This window comes from Lagopus leucura, unplaced genomic scaffold, assembly GCF_019238085.1.
Source record: "Lagopus leucura isolate 7727_CA_CO unplaced genomic scaffold, USGS_WTPT01 Super-Scaffold_100034, whole genome shotgun sequence".
NCBI lineage: Eukaryota > Metazoa > Chordata > Aves > Galliformes > Phasianidae > Lagopus > Lagopus leucura.
The window spans coordinates 6,065,962-6,085,350 of record NW_024962283.1 but is presented as its reverse complement, the minus strand read 5'-3'; the positions used below and the strand labels follow the sequence as shown (position 1 = coordinate 6,085,350).

Genomic DNA, 19,389 nt, shown 5'->3' with positions numbered 1-19,389 from the left:
GAGGTCTGCAAGGGCAAAAGCCAGTGATTACCTTCTGAGCTCCTGCAATCGGATTGTCCCGGTGAGTTTGAGAACTGACCTGTGCATCTTTCAGCAGTCTGAGCTTCTGGTTTACCACATTACAGGTGCTGCCAACTTGGCGGAGTCCTTCATGTGCAGTAGAGAGGAAACATGACAAGCTGTATTTGACAGCCTGTGCTCTTCCAGGGTTTTGAAATCTCTGACATCAAGCTTGTAAAACCTTCTTGTCTAACAATCTATAGCTTGCCTGGATTTACTGTACTGCACTGGGAGTCCTGGAGGTTGTTCTTTGTTCTCTGGGATTTCCTTCTAGCGAGCTAGACTGTGGTTGGTTTGTTTCTTACAGTTGCAGTGTTGTGTGTGTATATAAATATATATATTTTTTCCTTTGACTTTGGAAGACCTTTTCTTTTGTATATAATTATAATAATAATTATTATTATTCTAAACTCAGTGGAAAATGTACATTTCTGTTAAAAACAGGTCACTGATTTGAAGGAACTTAATGCCATGATACATCCCCTCCTCCAAATTCCAGCATTAACTACTGAGGTTAAGGGGAATACTAACAGTAGGATAACATTTCTTCACTGTGAAATTTTCAGCATTAGGAAAATCTTGCATTATCTTTAGCTTCAAGGTATGTTGCTTCTTACTACTAGCAGACTTGTAGCACAGATTTTCAGTGCTGTTTCAGAAGCCCTTGGTTAAAACCAGCTCAGACTAATTCCTATCCAGAAGTATCGGTAACAGCATCGAATATGATTGGATCTGAATAAGTCTTCTCCTTAAGTTGCAGGTCACTGCACTGGTGACTTCATCCATAAGCAACAGTTAGCAATTCAAATACAAAATTAGTTCATAGCTGTTAATGTCAAAGAGAAAAATCTCTTGCATTCAGATACTTTCAAAACACTTCCCAAAGCAAAAAGGGAGAACATTTGTCCCCACATTTGAACCAGTAATGAGAATAAATTATAAAGATGGAAGGCCAACCACTAGTCTCTGGACAGGAGAAAGACCTTATGAGAATTTTAAGTGTAGCAAAATTAAGGAAGTGGACAGCATATCCTGCACAAGAATAATCATCTCTGATGTGTTCTTGTTTTTCTGCACTCTGCTTTAATTCTGGAAACTCCTTGGGTGATGTCTGATTAGATTACGTGTTCTGGGAAAGTATTCCAGTATGTACACTTCTCTGTCTTTCTAACATACCGTGACTGTGATACCAGGGTGGAGTTAGTGCTAGAATGTGGTTTTTCTGTCTGAGGGCTGCCCAGCTCTGCCTTGCTTTTTGCAACACTGTGGTATAAATGCTGCACGCACTGCTTCGTAGGGCATCTTTCTGATCACAGCCTTGGCCTGAGGGACAAGCTTTTTTCTGTTGCTTTCCTCACTAGGCTACCATCAGAAAGCACAGGGAGATTATTTGTAGGGCTCCTCTTTTGTGTTACTCTATGCATCAGTTTGGAACAGTTTTTGTTTGTTTGTTTGTTTGTTTAATGTAACTCAACAGATTATCTTGACAAATAGCCATGTCTTACTGTCAATTACTTACTGAAATAAGGTCCAACTGTGAGCTCCCTTACTTAAATATCTCTTTTTTTCCTATCATGAAATAATTTATTGCCTCCTTTTGACTGCAGAACAGGTCTCACTAATGAACTGAGTATAGTTAAGCGCAGTCTAGCTCTGCTAGATTTTCAGCTCCCTGTGGATGTATGGGATATTATGGAACAAAACTTCAGTTTGAATAACTTGTACAGTTTGGCTGCTTGGGGGATTCTGAGTACCAGAATACTAGTATTCTTCTAGATATGTAAACTCAAGCTCTAGAAATTGCCTGTTCATTCAAGTGTAAATCTTAGTTACTTGCTTTTTGTTCTCATTGCTTTCTTTGCAGGTCTAAAGAATTCACTGCCCAGTCCATCAAAGGAGCAATTCACCTTGCTCAATTTGCAGTGTATCTCTCCCTTACTACAGACAGTGGAGGAGACCCCAGAGCCCATCCCAGCCAAGATCAAAGGACATATTCCTGAATGGATTAATGGCAATCTTCTGAGAAATGGCCCTGGGAAATTTGAGTTTGGTGAGGAGAAGTAAGTCTGGATTTGGTGAGACTCTGGTCTGAGCGCTAGCTAAAGCCAAATGGGAAGCCCCTAAATGGCTCACTACTGTTTGGAGCACCTTGTAGTTTCTTAAGTTAGGCAAAGAGGAAAGGCTTGCATCATCTTTCTTTTCAGAACATCTGCTCCCTCACCAGAGCTCAGTGAGCTCTGAAAATAGGAAGCATGGTTAACTTATTCAGGCTGAAGAAGCTGAGTCACAGAAAGGCTGTGACCTACTCAGAATGGTGTAACGAGGGACCAGAGATGGGGATTATAACATGCCTTCAGTCCTTTGTCACTAACAAAAGTCCATCCTGTGAACACTCTGAAATCCAAGGAATGGTTTTCAAGGATGAGTGCACTAAATTGGGTAAGTTGATTTAGTGACAAATCCAGCTCATTTTACAGATAACATATCAAAACATTTTACATAGGCAACCTTGCCTTTGGCTTGGAATCTGCCATTCTAGCAAACTGACAAACCCAGTTCTTCTTTCTGCAGATTTGATGGCAGCAATTGGCCAAAGACAATCATTACATTTTTTAAGACAGACGTGTCTTAAAAACATCCAGACTACCCTTTAAGTCTCAGATTTCTCCTTTTGAAGAGACTGGCACCCTGCAAATAGATGAGAGATAAAGTGTGGTTAGGCTTTCAGCAATAATTTGTGTTCCTTCAAAGCACAATTTCTTCTCCTTATGCAGAAATCTGTAGTGTGGTTGGTTTACCAGCCCAATTTATTTCTCCAAAACACAGCATTTTCAGAAATCCCTATTATTTTCAGAAGTGATACATGGAGCCCAAATTTCGTTGGTGGTGAGTCCCTAACTTCAGGCTGCATGCCTGCAAATGCACTTGATTAATTTCACTTACTTGAGGCTCATCACAAGGCTGTCTATGTTTATATGCTCATGGTATGCTAGCATTAGCTAGTCATGGACAAACATAAAGGCAAGAGAGAACAGTATAGCAGAACATAATACAGTGCACAAATCTTGTTCTCCTATTTATTAACACTTGTAGATACAACCACTGGTTTGATGGCATGGCCCTGCTGCATCACTTTCAGCTGAGGAACGGCACGGTGACATACCAGAGCAAGTTTCTGCAGAGCAACTCCTACCTGATGAACAACCAGCACAACCGCATTGTGGTCTCAGAATTTGGGACGCTGGCAATGCCAGATCCATGCAAGAGTGTCTTTGCACGCTTCATGTCACGCTTTGATCCTCCAAGTAAGAGGGTCCCTAAAAAATGCAAAATGTGTTGAGGTTTTCTTGGGGAACTGACGGTTAGCTTTGATGGGAGCTGTGAAGAAGCCTGGTGTAGGCATATTCGGGGTCAGTCTTAGAAGGTGGACCCTTGGAACAACAACAATTTGATATCAGATGTAGTTGGAAGATGCACATTCACTTTAGTGTTTTAGTGCTACTTTGGCTCTCTTGGTCCCAATTTGTTGCAAATAGTCTCCCCAAAGAACACCCTGTACAGACCTGATAATGGGCATTACAATCTGTTATTCTCCCTGAGACACTTTGCCCTTAAAACACCTTACCTTGCTAAGCTTATAGGGTAAGTGGGCTAATCCTTCCCTTCCTGTACTAAGGTGCAGGGGATAATATAAGTAGGGTGACAGAGGGTATTGCACAGGAATGGATGTATCATCACCTATAGGGTACTGTGTAAGGCAGGAAAGAAATAGGCTTAATTTTAAGCCAAGTGTTTGTCACTAAAACCAGAACAGACCTAAAGTCTGCAACTTGCTGCTGCTTAAGTTCCTGAGGTGATGGATCCTGTCCTGCCTGTCATCTATTCTCTCTGAAGGTGCTTATACCTTCACTCACTGGTCTGCCTTGTTCCTCAGCTTCCCACTTCTTATCCCAAGTTGTAGCCTCAAGTATTACCTCCCATTTCCAATGGTGTGAATTGAACACAGAACTCGTCATATGGCTGTCAGAGGAGACAGTCTTGGCTGGGGAGGAAAGGGAGAGAAGTATGAAGAAATAAGAGGTCACACACAAAGGGCATATGGGAGTACCTAGGTTATCTTGGTTTCACTAGAGTCATTTCCACACCTCGCTTACTAGAACCACAACTTCCTTTCGTTTTTGAAGATGATAAGTTCAAACACAGTAATCAACCTGAAGGCAACACAGTTTTGCAGTTTTGTTTGCATTCCTGCTGGACAACCTCTAGACAATGCATTTGTTGCAGACATGAGAAACTGAACCTGTTTAAGCCTCTAGGAATTAGTGACATTATATATATATTTCCAGAACTTACAAAATGAATAACTCACTTTCTTTGATTTCAACTCAAGATATGTTTTAGAAGTTTTTCAAATCCAGTAGGAAGCAACACCAGAACCTGACTCTGCAGCCTTGAGTGTGTGAATACTGGGCTGAGGGTTGGCTCTGGACAAACTGACAATATTGGCAAGGCCTGAGTGTCCAAATTTAATAGCTGTTGAGCTACGTAAAACTCTTTCTTGGATAGAGAAGTCTTCTTAGTACCAACAAGCTACAGAACATCAATAGGAAGTTGGGATCTAGCAGTGAACTGATAAAATGCAGCAGGTTCTTGTCCTTTTGTCCTGATTTCACTTGTCCAGATGTTTTTCTGGGGTGCCTTTGTAGATTAGTGAGATAGTTCTGATCAAGGGGGATTAACGTCACAGCCAATGGGTTTATTTGTTTAAACATGTCTAGCTTGATATGATGTCATGTAAGCTTAACCAGAGCTTGAGTTTTGTTTCAGAGCCAAGTGACAATGCCAATGTGAGCTGTGTTGTGTATAAAGGAGACTACTATGTCACTGGCGAGAACAATTGCATGTACAAAGTGGACCCAGAAACACTTGAAATGAAGGAAAAGGTATGGGCTGGTGGGGCGAGGGGGCTGACTTGTGGCACATGATGATCTCTCTTCTTTGCTCCTAGAGGCCCTCAGTAAGTTGTGAGAAGCAGAGGGGAAATCAGATTCCAAAACAAAGATCAATACAGCTCTAAACCATAGCTGTAAGGCATCTTCTCCTTGTATGCCTGAGTTCCTCGAAGAATCTGTCCAGCAGAAAGGCAGCTCTCCTCCAGACGCTTCCCATGGTAGCAGGCAAGGGCAGAGAGGCTTGCAGGGCTGTTTCCGTTAGTCATTTTTCCAGCACACTCACTACTTGTCTGTACTTGTCTGTGTATGAAGAATAACGTGCGTACAGGAAGAAGTAAGCATCACTGCTCTCAGATCTGCATTCTTGCAGTCTCTTCAGTCTTCCCATCTGTTCTCTTTATGTCTTCATGCACACACAGCTCCAAATACTGCAAACCAGCCCTGCAAGGTCTTGACTAAAACCTCAGCAGCCAGTGGGAGGTGAAGCCAATGTAAAACTAAATGGAAGTTCAGCTGCCACTACTCTTCCCCATCCTAGCCAGCAAACCACAAGTTGAGCGCGTGTTCTATGCACTGCCTCACAGCAGCATGGCTGTATCTGGGGACAGAGCACGACTTACAGAATGGCAGAGTAAATTATGTACTCGCCTGCAGCACTGCTAGAGGTTTTGGATATTTGCTGAGCTGAACCATTGCGAGAAGAACTGAAGAAGGATTCTGTTGCTCCTGGATACTTATACTGTCATCCTTGTATGTTGCTACAGATTGTTCAGTACTGGAAAATACCATCTCAGTTCACTGCCTTGAGAGAGGCATTGCAGCAGTCCCTACCTTTCTACAGGATCAAGAAGCTCTGCTTATGAGATACTGTGTGCTACTTGCCTATTGAAACTGAGAGTTTGATGATTTGCTGTTTCCTGTTTTGTAAACCACAACCTAGTGATGACAAAACAAGTGTAGGTGGTGCTCCTGGTTTCAATGCTCAGCCATCCTGTTGTTTAAAAAAATAATCCCTTAAGCTTCTTTTTAGATGTAGACTGGACTAGCATTTTTTAGATAAGTGAAGGAAGAGAAGGGATGATTTAATGTTAAGAATCTCTAAATTGAGATGCCTTAAGAGGGCATGGTTTTGTGAGCTTCTGGTAGCACGGCATTCTTCTCCAATGGGGCCTTCCGAAGAGCCTCGGGTTGGATACGTGAAAGATATGTTCTGAAACTTTGGAAAACCAGGGTATCTTTCACGTTTCAGTGTTTCAATGCATGGGTTGATCTCCCTTCAATTTTCTCTTCAGACTTCCTTCCCAAAACATTCCCTCTGCTGTTTGAATCCAAACTACAACCGGACCAGAAAGAAGGGGTACATGCTAACAGTGTTCACAGATGTACCTTTGTCCCAACTCCTATCTGTAGATAGTAGGGTTAGACTCATCTCTGTAAGGACAGCATGTAATGAGTCTCAATTAGCTGTGTGTGCTTTCAAAACATTTGGTGATTCTGGGGGAGGTGGCAGGTAGCAATTGTCTCTTTTTGCATGCCTGCAGTGCATACTACATGAAGTCCTCATTAAAATGCTTTTATGGACAACGTTCCTGCAGTGTCAGCATTCCTGGCCAGTTGTGATGCTCGTATTTCCCATGGAAGTGGCTGCTGCTACTGGTCCTGTTTGGCTGGTAGGATGAATGCACTGAGTAATGTGCTTAAATTTCAGGTAAAATGAAGGCTTAAATTCAGTTCCTACACTAGGGTCACAATAATTAAGCTATTCTTCCTCGGATTTTAACAAAACTAACGTTTAGAAAGACTGTGGCTTGCTAGAGAGCAACAGGAAGCTTCTCTTCTGACTGAACATCTTCGGGATTTGCAGGTAGACTGGACTAAGTTTGTTGCCGTGAATGGGGCCACTGCTCACCCTCACTATGCACCTGATGGGACAGCTTACAACATGGGAAACTCCTATGGGAAATTTGGTAAGACTGGGTTTGGCCACACCTGGCCTGTGGGCAGGCGGCTCCCTGCTGCTGCAAGGAGAGGTTGTTGGAAAAACTTCAGTGTCTGAAAAGACCTAGTAATTGCTGCTTCTCTTTGAGCCAAAATGATGGCAAATCTGATTAGCTCTTCTTTCAAGGAGTCAGTCTGAGCAAATGGCTTTGCTCAGCAGCTTGTATCAGATGCTTCTGATTTTGGCCTGTGGTTATCAACAGATATCCCAGATCTTCTTCCAAGGTTTTATGAAAAACAGAAGGAAGATACTTGGTCTCATCCAATGTTGATGCTTCATCCAAAGAACTTTGACATTAGATGCAAGTTTTTAAATTAGATTAATTGGCTTTTAATAAGAACAATAAGGAGAAAAACACTGCCTGTTTTACGGTAAACTTGAAATTTCTAGGATATGTTTTCTTCTCGAAATGAGAAGAGCATTCCATTAACTCGAGATGAGTCACGCCTACGTGGCTGTTCAGAGCTGTCATTCACTGCTCATTACATAAAGACCCTCTTTTTCAGATACCTGAGCCCTATACCCAAGGCTTGTTTCAATTCCCTGAACATTTGTTCAGTTTTGATTGTTTTTCATTCTTGCTATCTTCATTTCCTTTTGGCTTTACCAACATCTAGCTTTACAGCACATGCTGTTTTCAGCTGGGCAGACTAAACATGTGATTATCACTCAGATATTTCCTTCATAGCTGCCCATATGCTCGGAGTTAGTAAATGAGTCATCACCAAGGCTCAAAGTTTTCATTTGCTTTGATGTACAAGCAATGAACTTGGTTTTCTCCCTGATACTATTATTTTATGATTCTCTGAGTCAGTGTAAAGAACATATTACAGATGGGAAAAAGCTGATGGCGGTTATCAACCAGACCGAGAAGGTCCTCCTACTTATTTGACATCTTGTTTTGGCGGCCATCCCCTGATTTCTTTACTGACTTGATAACTATTTCTTTTTGTTTGTTTTCTGCCCAGTTAATAATTACTACATTTCTACCTACTCTAAGGAAACAGAAGGGAACTGAGCCTGACTTTATTTTTGTGAATCTGGTCAGCTTCACATCTCAGCGGTGCTGAACCCCCTTTTTTTTTTTTCAGGGACTACATATAATATCATTGAGGTCCCTCCACAAAAGTCGAACTGCAATGAGACGTTAGAGGGAGCGAAAGTGCTGTGCTCCATTGCTCCAATGGATAACATGAAACCCTCCTACTATCACAGCTTTGGTAAGCATGCTTCCTGTCTCATACTCCATGAATTTAGCCTACTGTGCAGCACAAGGGGCTGTTCACTGCCCTCTGACTCAAGGTATTTTTTGTTGTTGTTTCGTTTGCCAAGTTCTCTGATACTATCTCCTTCCTTCCCTTTTCAGGGATGAGTGAAAATTATATCATTTTCATTGAGCAGCCCATCAAGCTGAATCTGTTGCGGATTATCACTTCCAAATTCCGTGGGAAGCCCATTTCTGACGGGATAAACTGGGAGCCTCAGTACAACACTCGCTTCCACGTGGTGGATAAACGCACTGGGAAGGTAGGTGGATCCTCGGCCTTTCCAGCAGCTGTGCAACTGTAGCTGGAATCTTAGATCCCAAAAGAAAAGTGCTTGGTAGCAGCCACAGATAGCAATATGAATCAGTGCAGAAGTTACCAGAGGATAAGCTTTGCAAGCACAGATGTGGATTTCTTAGAAATGGCCCGAGTTCATGCATTTTCAGCTCTACTGATCCATCTTCCCAGCCCTAAAAGAACAGGAGATGTAAGAAATTAGAGGATCCCATCAGGCACTATTAAGTATAAAAGGGTCAGGCAGAGCCTGGGAATGATGCCTATCCATGCGTGGGTGCAGCCATGGATAGACAGCACAAACAGACCTATTACAGCAAGGAGCCTAGCCTAGGTTGCTTTGTGTTGGCTTTTCTTCATCTGGCTCTGCCTGTGTACTGGCTTAAAGCAGCCATTCTGTAGCAACACAAGAACATTATACAAATATCAAGGAATAAGGGGGTAACAAAATGAGGGCAAGAAGAGAAAGTCTTGGAAGTGTGGCTACCATTTTTTGAGAGGAAAAGTCAATCTCTCTATGGTCACTGTAGGTGCTGCCAGGGCAATGGTATACTAAGCCCTTTGTTACTTTCCATCAAATCAATGCCTTTGAAGACCGTGGCTGTGTGGTCCTTGACTTGTGCTGCCAGGATGATGGGAAAACTCTGGCTGTCTACAAGCTGCAGAATATGAGGAAGAGTGGAGCAGATTTAGATCAGGTAAGATCTCTACATCTGTGTTGCTTTGGATCTGCTGGGACTCCATACTGGCTAAGTTATTTTTCTAAAGCAAAGTTTTTGTTGGTGGAATGGAGAGCATGATGGACAGACTGCAAGGCAGGAGATATGAACTTGAGAAAGGAACCCAGCTGTACAGGAAAGCTAACATTATGGTCCCCTGATACACTGGTATTTTTCTTTCATTTTAAAGCTCTTAGCAGATAATCTCTATGGAGCATTTCCCTGAAACGTTTTCAAAAATGAGGGTGTGATACAGATCCCCATCAAGCAGGTAGACTTCTGTTTTAAAAATCTCTTTTCTAATGATACTCATTTTCCATATTCCCATGTAATAAAAGGAAATATTTTTCCCTCAAGGAAGTATGCAAAATTAGGTTTTACTTTTACATGGAAAAAGAAAAAGAAATCCTGCTATCTAAAGGCGTTAGTTCAGAAAATCACCCCTTATTGTGTAAATCATAAAGCACAAACAGCAAGAAACCCCTCATTGGTCCTCATGTGCACTTTACAACAGCGCCTTTCTATATGTAACATGTCCACCTCTCTTAAAAGCACTTTTTAAAGCCATGTAAGGCTCGGTGTTTTACATAGGCCATACAGGGGAGAAAAAGGGGGTGCCTTCAGTTTCTTGTAGTGTGGATGTGTTTACTGGAAACCCACTGCATGGTGGGTGAGGGGCAGTTTCTGCAACATGTTCAGACAGATCAGAATTTCCTCTGTGATCTGACAGTCTGGAAGAAATTCAGTTCTAGTCTGAAAAGTGCATTGCTGTGTCTCCACAGAGATGTTTTTTTCCCATTTTCCCCTCCCAAGATACGGTGAACATTAATTCAAGTACAGCAGAGTGTTAATATGGCCATTTGTTCTGCGAACGGATTCTAGATTTTGTTCAGTCTTCTCTGAGCTCAGAAGAGCTGCCATTTGATATTTGAAGGTATCTGTATGTGAACATTAGATCATGGTTTCCAATACCCATGTTTCTAAATTGGGTAGCCTAAACATTAAACGGTACACAGACACATGAGAGCAAGTCATTTCAAAACAGAGTCTTAAAATTACTCTGTACTCAAAGACTAACGCATGCCCGAGCATGATTTATCTCTTTTTCCCAAATTATGCTTAGTGCTTTTGCTTGTTGACTAACTCTTAATTTGTCTGAGAGCTCCTCAACCAATCAGTTTCTTGTGGCTATGTGAAACACAAAGCTTTAAAAATAGAGTATAGGAATTAACGTGTTTAAAATGAAGTTTCACATCAAACCGGTTACATGTAAAGTAACTGAGAAACTCCAACACAGAGTCCCTGCCACTTGTTTAATTCGGAAGGTTTAATATTTGAGAGTATTAAAGGTTCTAAACTGTATTTGAACAGAGCTTTTTTTCCAGAGGTGAGGAAGGCTGCTCCAGAGCCTGGTATAGAGAATTAAGTCAGATATTTCCTCTCATTTCAGGGAGCACCAATGTTTATGCTCAGATAAATAGCAAGTGGTTTGGTCAGAGTCCATATACAGCAATGGAAGGGACCCGTGGGGAACTCCAAGTCCAACTCCTGGCTCCACACAGGACTACACAAAATGCCACCTCCTCTCTTCATCACCGTAACTCTCTGGCTCTATTACAGATTTTTGGCTCAGTAGCTCGAGCTTTCCCCCGTCGCTTTGTCCTCCCACTGAACGTGAATTCGGATACACCTGTGGGGAAGAATCTGAACCCTCTGTCTTACACGATGGCAAAGGCTGTGAAAGACTCAGATGACAAGGTTGTGTTAAAGACTTACATAACTGCATGTACAGCTGTGATGATTTGTTCATAACTAGGGTGGGACTTGGTGTTTTAGTACAACCATATTGCCTTATACGAGAAAGCAAGGGCAGATTGTGACTTACCAAAAATGCACAAGTGTGTTAACCACAACTGGTCAGGTTTGAAGTTCTTCACTGCCAAAATCTCCATTGCTTTCACCAGTGTACAGAACTGTGCTTTGCTTTGCTTTGCTTTGCTTTGAACAGTCCTACAGCCTTAGGAGGAATAGAATACATGTTGTTGCTGGGACCGGTCAGCTCTGCTGCCCATGAAGCTAAACTGATGCTTCTGCATTGCATACTTCTAGGTCTGGTGCACACATGAAAATCTTCACCCTGATGGCTTTGAAGACTTTGGGGGTTTGGAGTTCCCCCAGATTAACTACTCTCAGTACAGTGGTAGGAGATACCGTTACTTCTACGGGTGTGGTTTTCGGCATTTCATCGGAGATTCCCTAATGAAGGTTGATGTGGAGACCAAGAATTTCCAGGTGAGGTGAAATGAGTTTCTCTGTTGTCAGCACTGGGAGTCATTCTGCTCAGCTGGCTTCTAAGTTCTGTCAGCTATGAGGCACTATGTGCTTTAAGTGTTGTTTGCTTTTTAATTTTCCACAAGGGTCTGAGATGAGGTTCCTAATGTTATGTCTCACCTAGAACTCCTACCAAACAGGAGAGGACATCAGTCCAGGTTCCTAAATAGATGAGGAAACAGAAAGGGTTGCATAAAGACTGTACATCTCTCCCAGGTCAAAGAAGAGTCACCTCTTACCAGGCAGAACAGAAAATACCCACATAGCATAGGCCGTCAGCAGCAGACATTACCAGGGCAGTTATAGCTCAGGCAAGAAAGAAGGTTTAGCATTGTGCAGGCAGGGATTTAGGCTGTGTCTCCCATAAACAGAGAAATAATTTCCAAAGCTTTTAGCTTTAATGAATTTGGAACTTTCCCAGGGGCTTGAAGAAGTTAGGAATTCTTAGGATGGCTTGGCTTGAATCATTCTGTTCTGGGTACTCATTTTACAGTAAGAGTGCTCTCCTTCAGCTTGGGTGCCATGGCTCTGTCTGCAGTAAGGACAGAAGCTGTGCCTTTGGGTTGTGGTGGTGATAGATCTCTCCTGGCAAGGCATATCAGCTCTGCCTGGGCATGTCGTGGTGTGCAGCGGATTGTGCAAGCTGGATGCTGGTGTTTTCTGAGCCTACAGCTGGTACCTGTGCCAGTACAAGCTGCTGGATGGAATGAGCATCACGAATCTTTTCACTGCCTGTTTGCACAGTGCTTGGCACAATGGACGTTCTGTCACAGCACTAGCATTCTGTTAGTGCAAATCAAAAGGATTACTCAGAAGGTTGAACTGTGGGTTCCTTGGGGCAGGAGGTGCAATTGGGTCGCTCTGCATGAAGCTTTCTAACTTGCAGCTCTGCGAATGGTAGCAGACAAACATCATGACATGAAACACATCCATATGTTGTTGTACTCAATAGATTTGGCAGGAAGACGGATCCTACCCCTCAGAGCCTGTTTTTGTGCCAGTGCCTAATGCCACGGCAGAAGACAGTGGAGTCATCTTGTCTGTTGTGATCTCCCCTGATGAGGTAACTTATTCCTATTAGTTTACACAACCCACACAGTTCTAAACCACAACAGTTTAAAGGTCTCTGGCAGATAGATCTCTTGTTTAAGTAAAGCACATCTGTCCCCATAAAATATTTCACTAACGTTAGCGGACTAGCGGGCAATGTAACACATCATTTGAAAAGAGAAAAAGGGAAAGGAGTGTCAGCCTATTGCTCTAGTTGGTGCAGATGTTTTTTCTTCTTTGATATCTATTTCTGACCTAACTCAGATATATGAAGTCATTCACCCAACAAATACCTAATCCAGGGTATCTTCTCAGAAAAGCACTCAAATGGGCTGTGTATAAACAAATACCATTTCAAAAAGAATCAAAGTTCAGAAGCATTTCCAACATCCTTTACTCATTTTCATCATGCACTTTACTTCAGTCTTTAAACTCTAATGGCTTCAGGTGCTAGTCAGTGGATACACTGACATACATAACATTGATATTTCCACATTTGTTTCATTTTTGCTACACAAAAAATTACTTCATTACATTTACTTCATTATTTTTTCTTAGCATTTATTTGCTGTGAAGATATTTTAAATATTTTGCCCTTCACTGTTGTAATAAAAATCCAGCTTAATAGGTATTTTAGGTGAAGGAAAAAATGCATGCTAGTGGTCATTTAATTATTTTGGTAATTAGACCCATGGCAGATTTCATAATAAGGAGTTTAAACTCTATTTTAAAAGCTAAACTAGATGGAATATTTGCCTCAGAATTATTATCTAGATGTTCAGTAGGTCAATTATATTAATGAAACAGATTTGTCTGAAGACAGCTAATGTCAATAATTATGTCAGTGTGTTAACGATGACACCAACACCCCCTCTCTCCTCAGGACAAACAAAAATCAAGTTGGAGATTTCATGGGTCCATTGCTGATAGAGGTACTGTTATCACAGTTACAGCCACAAGCACAGAATTAACATTCTCCATAAACTTACAGGAGATCTGGCATAGTAAGGAAGCACTGGACACGTGCTTCCCATGGTGTGTATCTGTAACTGCCAAGCACAGCTAGGTGAACCTCAACTGGGAACGTCAGTGTTAGTGTGACACCTGTGACCATCAGTGCTCCTGGTGCTGTTGTGTCACTGGCTCAGTCAGCACGGCTTGGTTGTGCCTGGCTGTGTGTTTGGGCTCCTGAGTGTGGGACAGATGTGGTGTTCTGGAGAGCTGAAGGGATTTCAGTGTGGCTATTAATTCTGGCTTTCTTCTCACCCTGCAGAACCGAAGTGCTTTCCTGCTTGTCTTGGATGCAGAGACCTTCACAGAACTGGGGCGAGCAGAAGTCCCAGTGCAAATGCCTTATGGATTCCATGGGATCTTCAGCTCTCGCTAAGACAGAGGAAAGAGAGCCACCTCCTATAACTCAGGGCAGGGTCAGGCTCAGAAAGAAACCTCTGCTTTCTTTTACCTTCCAACTTTACATTATGCCAAGGCTGAAGGAACCACTTCTCTATCACAACCTCTAAGTTACTGCTGCGTTCCTAATTCACAGCAAAGGGTCTGAGGAAGACAGTAGCTCAATCTCTCTAACAGCCCACTGCTTTATCTTAGTTTTCTGTCTATCTTGGTAGAACACATAGCAGCAGTTCAAAAGGCTGCCATGCATAAGGCTTGCAAGGGAGAAAATGGAAACTACTGTGACCTTGTCTGGGAAGCAATGTGCTCTAAAGGGAAGAGAGTAGTAAATGTCAGTTCCAATGGCTTTGGCTGAAAAATGTAAAGCACAAAAATGGAATAAAACCAACTACTAACATCTAGGCCCAGTGTAGGGCTGTAATTATGCCCCCACTGCACAAAGGTTGCCTTCAGAGAACACCAGAGAATAGCTGAAAATGCTCACGGAAGCTGTACTCGTACTGCTGTCTCTGTACATTAACTGTGCCCTCAAATAAAACCCTGTGACGTTTCTTCCTTTCGTTGCGGCCCCCACTGACAGCAGCAGGGTGGGGGGACACGTCGGGGGAATCTCCGGTACAGGTCCCGGCGGAGGGAGGGCTGAAGAGCCGGTCATGGCCGCCAGAGGGCAACCGGCCCCGCTGCGGAGCTGCGAGCTCAGCTACTTGGAGGTAGGAAGTGGTTCCGCGGAACTCTGCATCTCTTCAGGCAGCGCTTCTCCATAAATAAGGGTGCACTTGTTATCCGGGAGGGAATCTGGCAGGCCCACCCCTGTGCACTGATGCCTTAGGAACACAGCTTGCAGCTGTCACTACTTATAAGAAAACAAATGACAAATTAGGTTGAACAACTGGCCTGTGCGAGGATGAATGAAAGGGTGAAAGCCACGGAAAAGGAAATATAATGTGCACAGTGCACAAATGTTGAGTCTGTGACCACATCCAGAAATGGGAGTTTCTGCAGACAGCCCTGGGAGTGTGCTTGCATGTAGGTTTGAAGGTCTGCACAAAGCTCCACTAAGTCATAGAATCATTGAGGTTGAAAAGATCATCCAGTCCAATCATCCACCTACCACCAATACTGCCCACCGACCGTTCCCCTCATTGCCACATCACACCTCCAGAAATTGTGACTCCACCACCACCCTGTCAGCCTGTGCCAGTGCCCAATCACTGCTCTTGAGAAGATGGTTTTCCTAATATCCAGCCTGCTTCCCCTGCAGCATCTTGAGGCCATTCCCTCTCGTCCTCTTGCTGTTTCCCGCAAGAAGAGGCCGACCCCCAGCCCACCACAGCCCCCAGTCAGGGAGCTGCAGAGAGCAGTGAGGTTTCCCCTGAGCTCCTCTTCTCCACACTGAACAATCCCAGCTCCCTCAGCCGCTCCCCATCGCACCCCATTGTGCTCCAGACCCCTCACAGCTCCGTTCCCTTCTCTGCACGCTCCCAGCCTCCACGCCTGCATTGCAGCGAGGGGCCCAACGCCGAGCACAGCGCCGAGCTACGGCCTCACAGAGCTGAGTGCAGGGGACGCTCACCTCCCGCTCCTGCTGGCTGCGCTGCTGCTGACACAGCCAGGCTGCCGTCGGCCTTCTCGGCCACCTGGGCACACTGCTGGCTCACGCCCAGCCGAGCGAGAGCCGACCGACAGCCGCGGCTCCTTTCCCTCCGCACAGCTTGCAGCCGCTCTGCCCCAAGCCTGCGGCGCCGCGTGCGGTTGTTGTGGCCGAAGCGCAGGAGCCGGCACTCGGCTGCTTGAGCTCCGTCCCGTTGGCCTCAGCCCAGCCATCGGCCTGTCCAGGTCCTCCGTAGGGCTGCCTGCCCTCGGGCAGATGCACACTTCCCCCCACGTGGAGCTGTCTGCAAACCTGCTGGGATGCACTCAGTGCCCTCATCCAGATCATCAATAAAGGCACTGAACAGGACGGCCCCAACACCGACCCCTGGGGAACCCAGCAGTGCACCCAGTTCTTTGCCCAGCAAAGAGCGCAGATCTCCAGGCCATGGGCTGCAACTTGTCCAGGAGAACACGGCATGTGTTGCTCCCCGATACCGCTCTTCAATGCCCATCTCAGCCCGTTCCATTCCTGACTCCAAACCCCCTGCTCTAACATCCCAGACTGTAGCAAACTCGGTTGCATTTTGCTGACGTTCTCTAGAGCAGAAGCTGCGCTCGGCACGGCACCGCGGAGCAACGCAGCGTCCCTTCGCGCCGGGCATCGCGGGAGGCGCTGCGGAGCCGTCCGCTCCGGGCCCCGGATGGAGCCGCTCCGCCATGGCACCGCCCGCAGCGCGCCTGGCTCGGCTGTCCCGCACCGCCAGCTTCAGCGCCTGCCACCGCCTGCACAGGTGAGGGGGGTCCGCAGGGTGCTGCCGGGCCCCGTCCCGTCGCCGTGCTTTTTGTTACACGGGGAAGCTCCGCCGGCTTCGTTCGTTCGTTAGTACGGAGTAGCGCTGGTTACAGTTCTGGCACTTCCTACCAGGAACCCGAATGGTTTTGTGCTGTTCACGCATGAATTGCAGCTGGGGTGAGGCGGTCGGTACGGAACTGCAAACATAAGCACAAAAGCAAAGCCAAAAAAAAAAAAAAAAGTCATCGATGTCATTGTGTCTTCATGGGTTGAATGGGGTGGGACTTGGTGATCCGTGCCAGGGTGAGCTTTGTGCTGTACTCCCTCTGTGCTGCCCTTGGGGTGGGAGAAGCTGTGTGTGGATTCGGGGAGGGTGTGAGTCACAGAATGGCTCAGGTTAGAGGGGACCTTTAAGACCATTTGGTACCAACCCCTTGCCATAGGCAGGGCTGCCACCCACCAGCTCAGGCTGCCCAGCATCTCATCCAGCCTGGCCTTATTCCCATCCAACCTGGCCTTATCTCACCCAGCCTCGCCTGGGGTCAGGCGGGACACTGGAGCTGGGACACACAGATGGGGTGACACCATGAAAATCTGCACTCTGAAATGCCTTGTCTGCCTCCTGCAGTAAATCACTGAGTGATGAAGAAAACCTGAAACTCTTTGGGAAGTGCAACAATCCCAATGGCCACGGGCACAACTACAAGGGTAAGGGATTGGCTTCCACATGTGCACGTGTGCATGTTGCTCCTCATGGACGTAGGGCTGTCCCAGAGGTCAGAAGAATGGCTTCTGTAACTCAGGACCACCACTCCTAATGCAGTGGATAACTTTTCCTTAAAGGGTTGTGCTTGTAAGTGTTGTGCAGGCTGCACCTGGTGAGGTACTGCTGAATGGGTTGTCTGCCTCCATCACCAGTGGGGTTTGTTCTGAGGCTCATGGTGTCACATGCATGACGTGATAATTCCTTTTTTTTTTTTAATTTCAGTTATAGTCACTGTGCGTGGAGAGGTGAGTGTTCTCGGCGTTCCTTCATTCCTTGCAGCAGTTGGCAGTGGGGCAGTGGGGCCCTGTCTCCAGCAGATCCAGCTCAGTTGCTGGGTTTCCTGTGCTGTGTGCATCACTGTGGGAGGTTTTCAACAATCAGCTGTTCACCTTGCCCCTAACGACGCTGAGGTTGCTGAGGTTAGATTGGATTGGATTGTTAAGAATAGATATTAGGAAGGAGTGATCAGACAGTGGCACAGGCTGTGCAGTGAAGTGGTGGAGTCACCGTCCCTGCAGGAGTTCAGGAAGTGTGGACTGAGGGACGTGGTCAGTGGGCAGTATTGGTGGTAGGTGGAAGGACTGGATGGTCTTAGAGCTTTTCTCCAACCTTTCTGATTCTGTATTCTGTGTGTTGCAGGCAGCCTTTTCCCCCTGATGTCAGGGAGCAGAGCCATAAGCTGCTGTGTGCACATACAGGGGCAGAGTAGGGACTCAGTATGTGAAGGTGAAGAGGGATTTTTCTTGTGGCCCTGATTCATGCCGGCTCAGAGCAGCCTTGGTAACAAGGGCCTGTAGCTAGGTTACTAATCTGCCTTCTGTTTTCTCTCCAGATTGACCCCGTCTCAGGAATGGTTATAAACCTGACAGACCTGAAAGCGTACATGCAGGTAAAGCACCCCTCTCCCAGACACCCCTGTGTTAGAGATGGGCTGTTTGTCTGGTGGAAACATGGTGAGTTAATAATGGTGGGAAATAAAGAAGAAATGAAGGAGTGATTTAGGATTGAAGTGTTTTAACGCAGTGATGTGAGGCAGTGCCATGTCTCAGCTGGGAGGTTAATGGATGGATGCAGGGACGTCTGTACATTTCTGTACAGACTGCTGCCCGGTGCATGGTGTTGGAGCCTGGACACCTCTCTTTCTGCAGCAGGCTATCATTGAGCCACTCGACCACAAAAACCTGGATAAGGATGTGCCCTACTTCGCTGAGGTGGTGAGGTGGGTGGAGGTCTGGGGGCCTGCAGGGCTGGGCAGAGATCTGCGGGGCTCAGTCCTCAGCTGGGGTAGCGCTGTGGGTGCCATCACTGACGGTTCTGAGTCTGCTGCTGTTTTGCTCCCAGCACCACAGAGAACGTTGCGGTGTTCATCTGGGAAAACCTCAAGAGGCTCCTGCCTGTGGGAATGCTCTATAAAGTCAAAGTGTACGAAACAGACCAGAACATTGTGGTCTATAAAGGAGAAGAAGCGATTTCTGAGAGGTGAAATGAGCCGAAGCTCAACTGGTTGGAAACTGACACCTGCTCACGTCAGTGACAGCATCAGCCCTGCTCACCTGTGTGCTGAAGTGAAGCCTTGGTTACGTACTGCAAAAGAACCAACCAACGTAATTCTTCTGCCAGAAATCTTGCAGCAGTTTGGGTTATCACAGTTCATTGATACATCTGCCTTTATCCAAGACATTCTGATTTCATAAAACCAGATTGCTGAGCTGATGTGCAATCTGCAATTGTACCATGCTAAATAAAGCAGCTCTCCAGAGAGGAGGTGGCTTGGTAGTGTGTATGTCTTAGAATCATAGAACAGCTTGGGCTGGAGGGACCTTAAAGATCATCCAAGTACCAACCCCCAGCCATGGGCAGGGCTGCCCCCCACCAGCTCAGGCTGCCCAGGGCCCCATCCCACCTGGCCCTGAGTGCCTGCAGCGATGGGGCACCCACAGCTCTCTGGGCAGCAGCGCCAGCGCCTCACTGCTCTCTCTCTGAAAAATGCCCCCGACATCGAATCTAAATCTCCCCTTTTTAAGTTTAAAACCATTTTCCCTTGTCCTGTCACTGTCTACCCATGTAAAAAGTTGACCTAAATATGGCTTATTGGCCCATATTAGGGTGCTTTGAGACTATGTTCACTGTAGACTCCCAAAAGCTTTTTGGCACAAG

The 19,389-nt window shown here is 45.5% G+C and overlaps 2 protein-coding genes across 6 annotated transcripts in view; both read left to right on the top strand.

Annotated features, from left to right (window-relative positions):
- BCO2 (beta-carotene oxygenase 2) overlaps positions 1–14,632 on the top strand; it is a 20,444-nt gene extending 5,812 nt beyond the window's left edge. For all 4 annotated transcript variants that reach the window (XM_042882253.1, XM_042882255.1, XM_042882256.1 and 1 more), the window contains 11 exons: positions 1,925–2,120; positions 3,154–3,365; positions 4,888–5,003; positions 6,877–6,979; positions 8,103–8,231; positions 8,378–8,538; positions 9,101–9,268; positions 10,910–11,047; positions 11,399–11,581; positions 12,573–12,683; positions 13,944–14,632. In XM_042882253.1, the coding sequence (XP_042738187.1) occupies positions 1,925–2,120; positions 3,154–3,365; positions 4,888–5,003; positions 6,877–6,979; positions 8,103–8,231; positions 8,378–8,538; positions 9,101–9,268; positions 10,910–11,047; positions 11,399–11,581; positions 12,573–12,683; positions 13,944–14,057 (1,631 nt within the window). In that variant the 3' untranslated portion in view covers positions 14,058–14,632. The remainder of the gene's footprint in view (positions 1–1,924; positions 2,121–3,153; positions 3,366–4,887; positions 5,004–6,876; positions 6,980–8,102; positions 8,232–8,377; positions 8,539–9,100; positions 9,269–10,909; positions 11,048–11,398; positions 11,582–12,572; positions 12,684–13,943) is intronic.
- Positions 14,633–16,366: 1,734 nt separating this feature from the next.
- PTS (6-pyruvoyltetrahydropterin synthase) lies at positions 16,367–18,994 on the top strand. 2 transcript variants are annotated; one of them, XM_042882498.1, is made up of 6 exons: positions 16,367–16,464; positions 17,095–17,174; positions 17,455–17,477; positions 18,065–18,121; positions 18,384–18,451; positions 18,574–18,994. In XM_042882498.1, the coding sequence occupies exons 1-6, from the start codon at positions 16,391–16,393 to the stop codon at positions 18,713–18,715; spliced, it is 444 nt and encodes a 147-aa protein (XP_042738432.1). In that variant the 5' UTR covers positions 16,367–16,390; the 3' UTR covers positions 18,716–18,994. The 2 variants fall into 2 exon arrangements, with proteins under 2 accessions (XP_042738432.1, XP_042738431.1); XM_042882497.1 differs by having other exon boundaries at positions 18,381–18,451.
- Positions 18,995–19,389: the final 395 nt, after the last annotated feature.

Coding starts and splice junctions, on each gene's coding strand:
- PTS (XM_042882497.1), top strand. CDS start 16,391: ATGGCACCGCCCGCAGCGCGCCTGGCTCGGCTGTCCCGCACCGCCAGC. Junction 16,465..17,094: donor GCCTGCCACCGCCTGCACAG/GTGAGGGGGGTC, acceptor TGCCTCCTGCAG/TAAATCACTGAGTGATGAAG. Junction 18,122..18,380: donor ACCTGAAAGCGTACATGCAG/GTAAAGCACCCC, acceptor CTCTTTCTGCAG/CAGGCTATCATTGAGCCACT.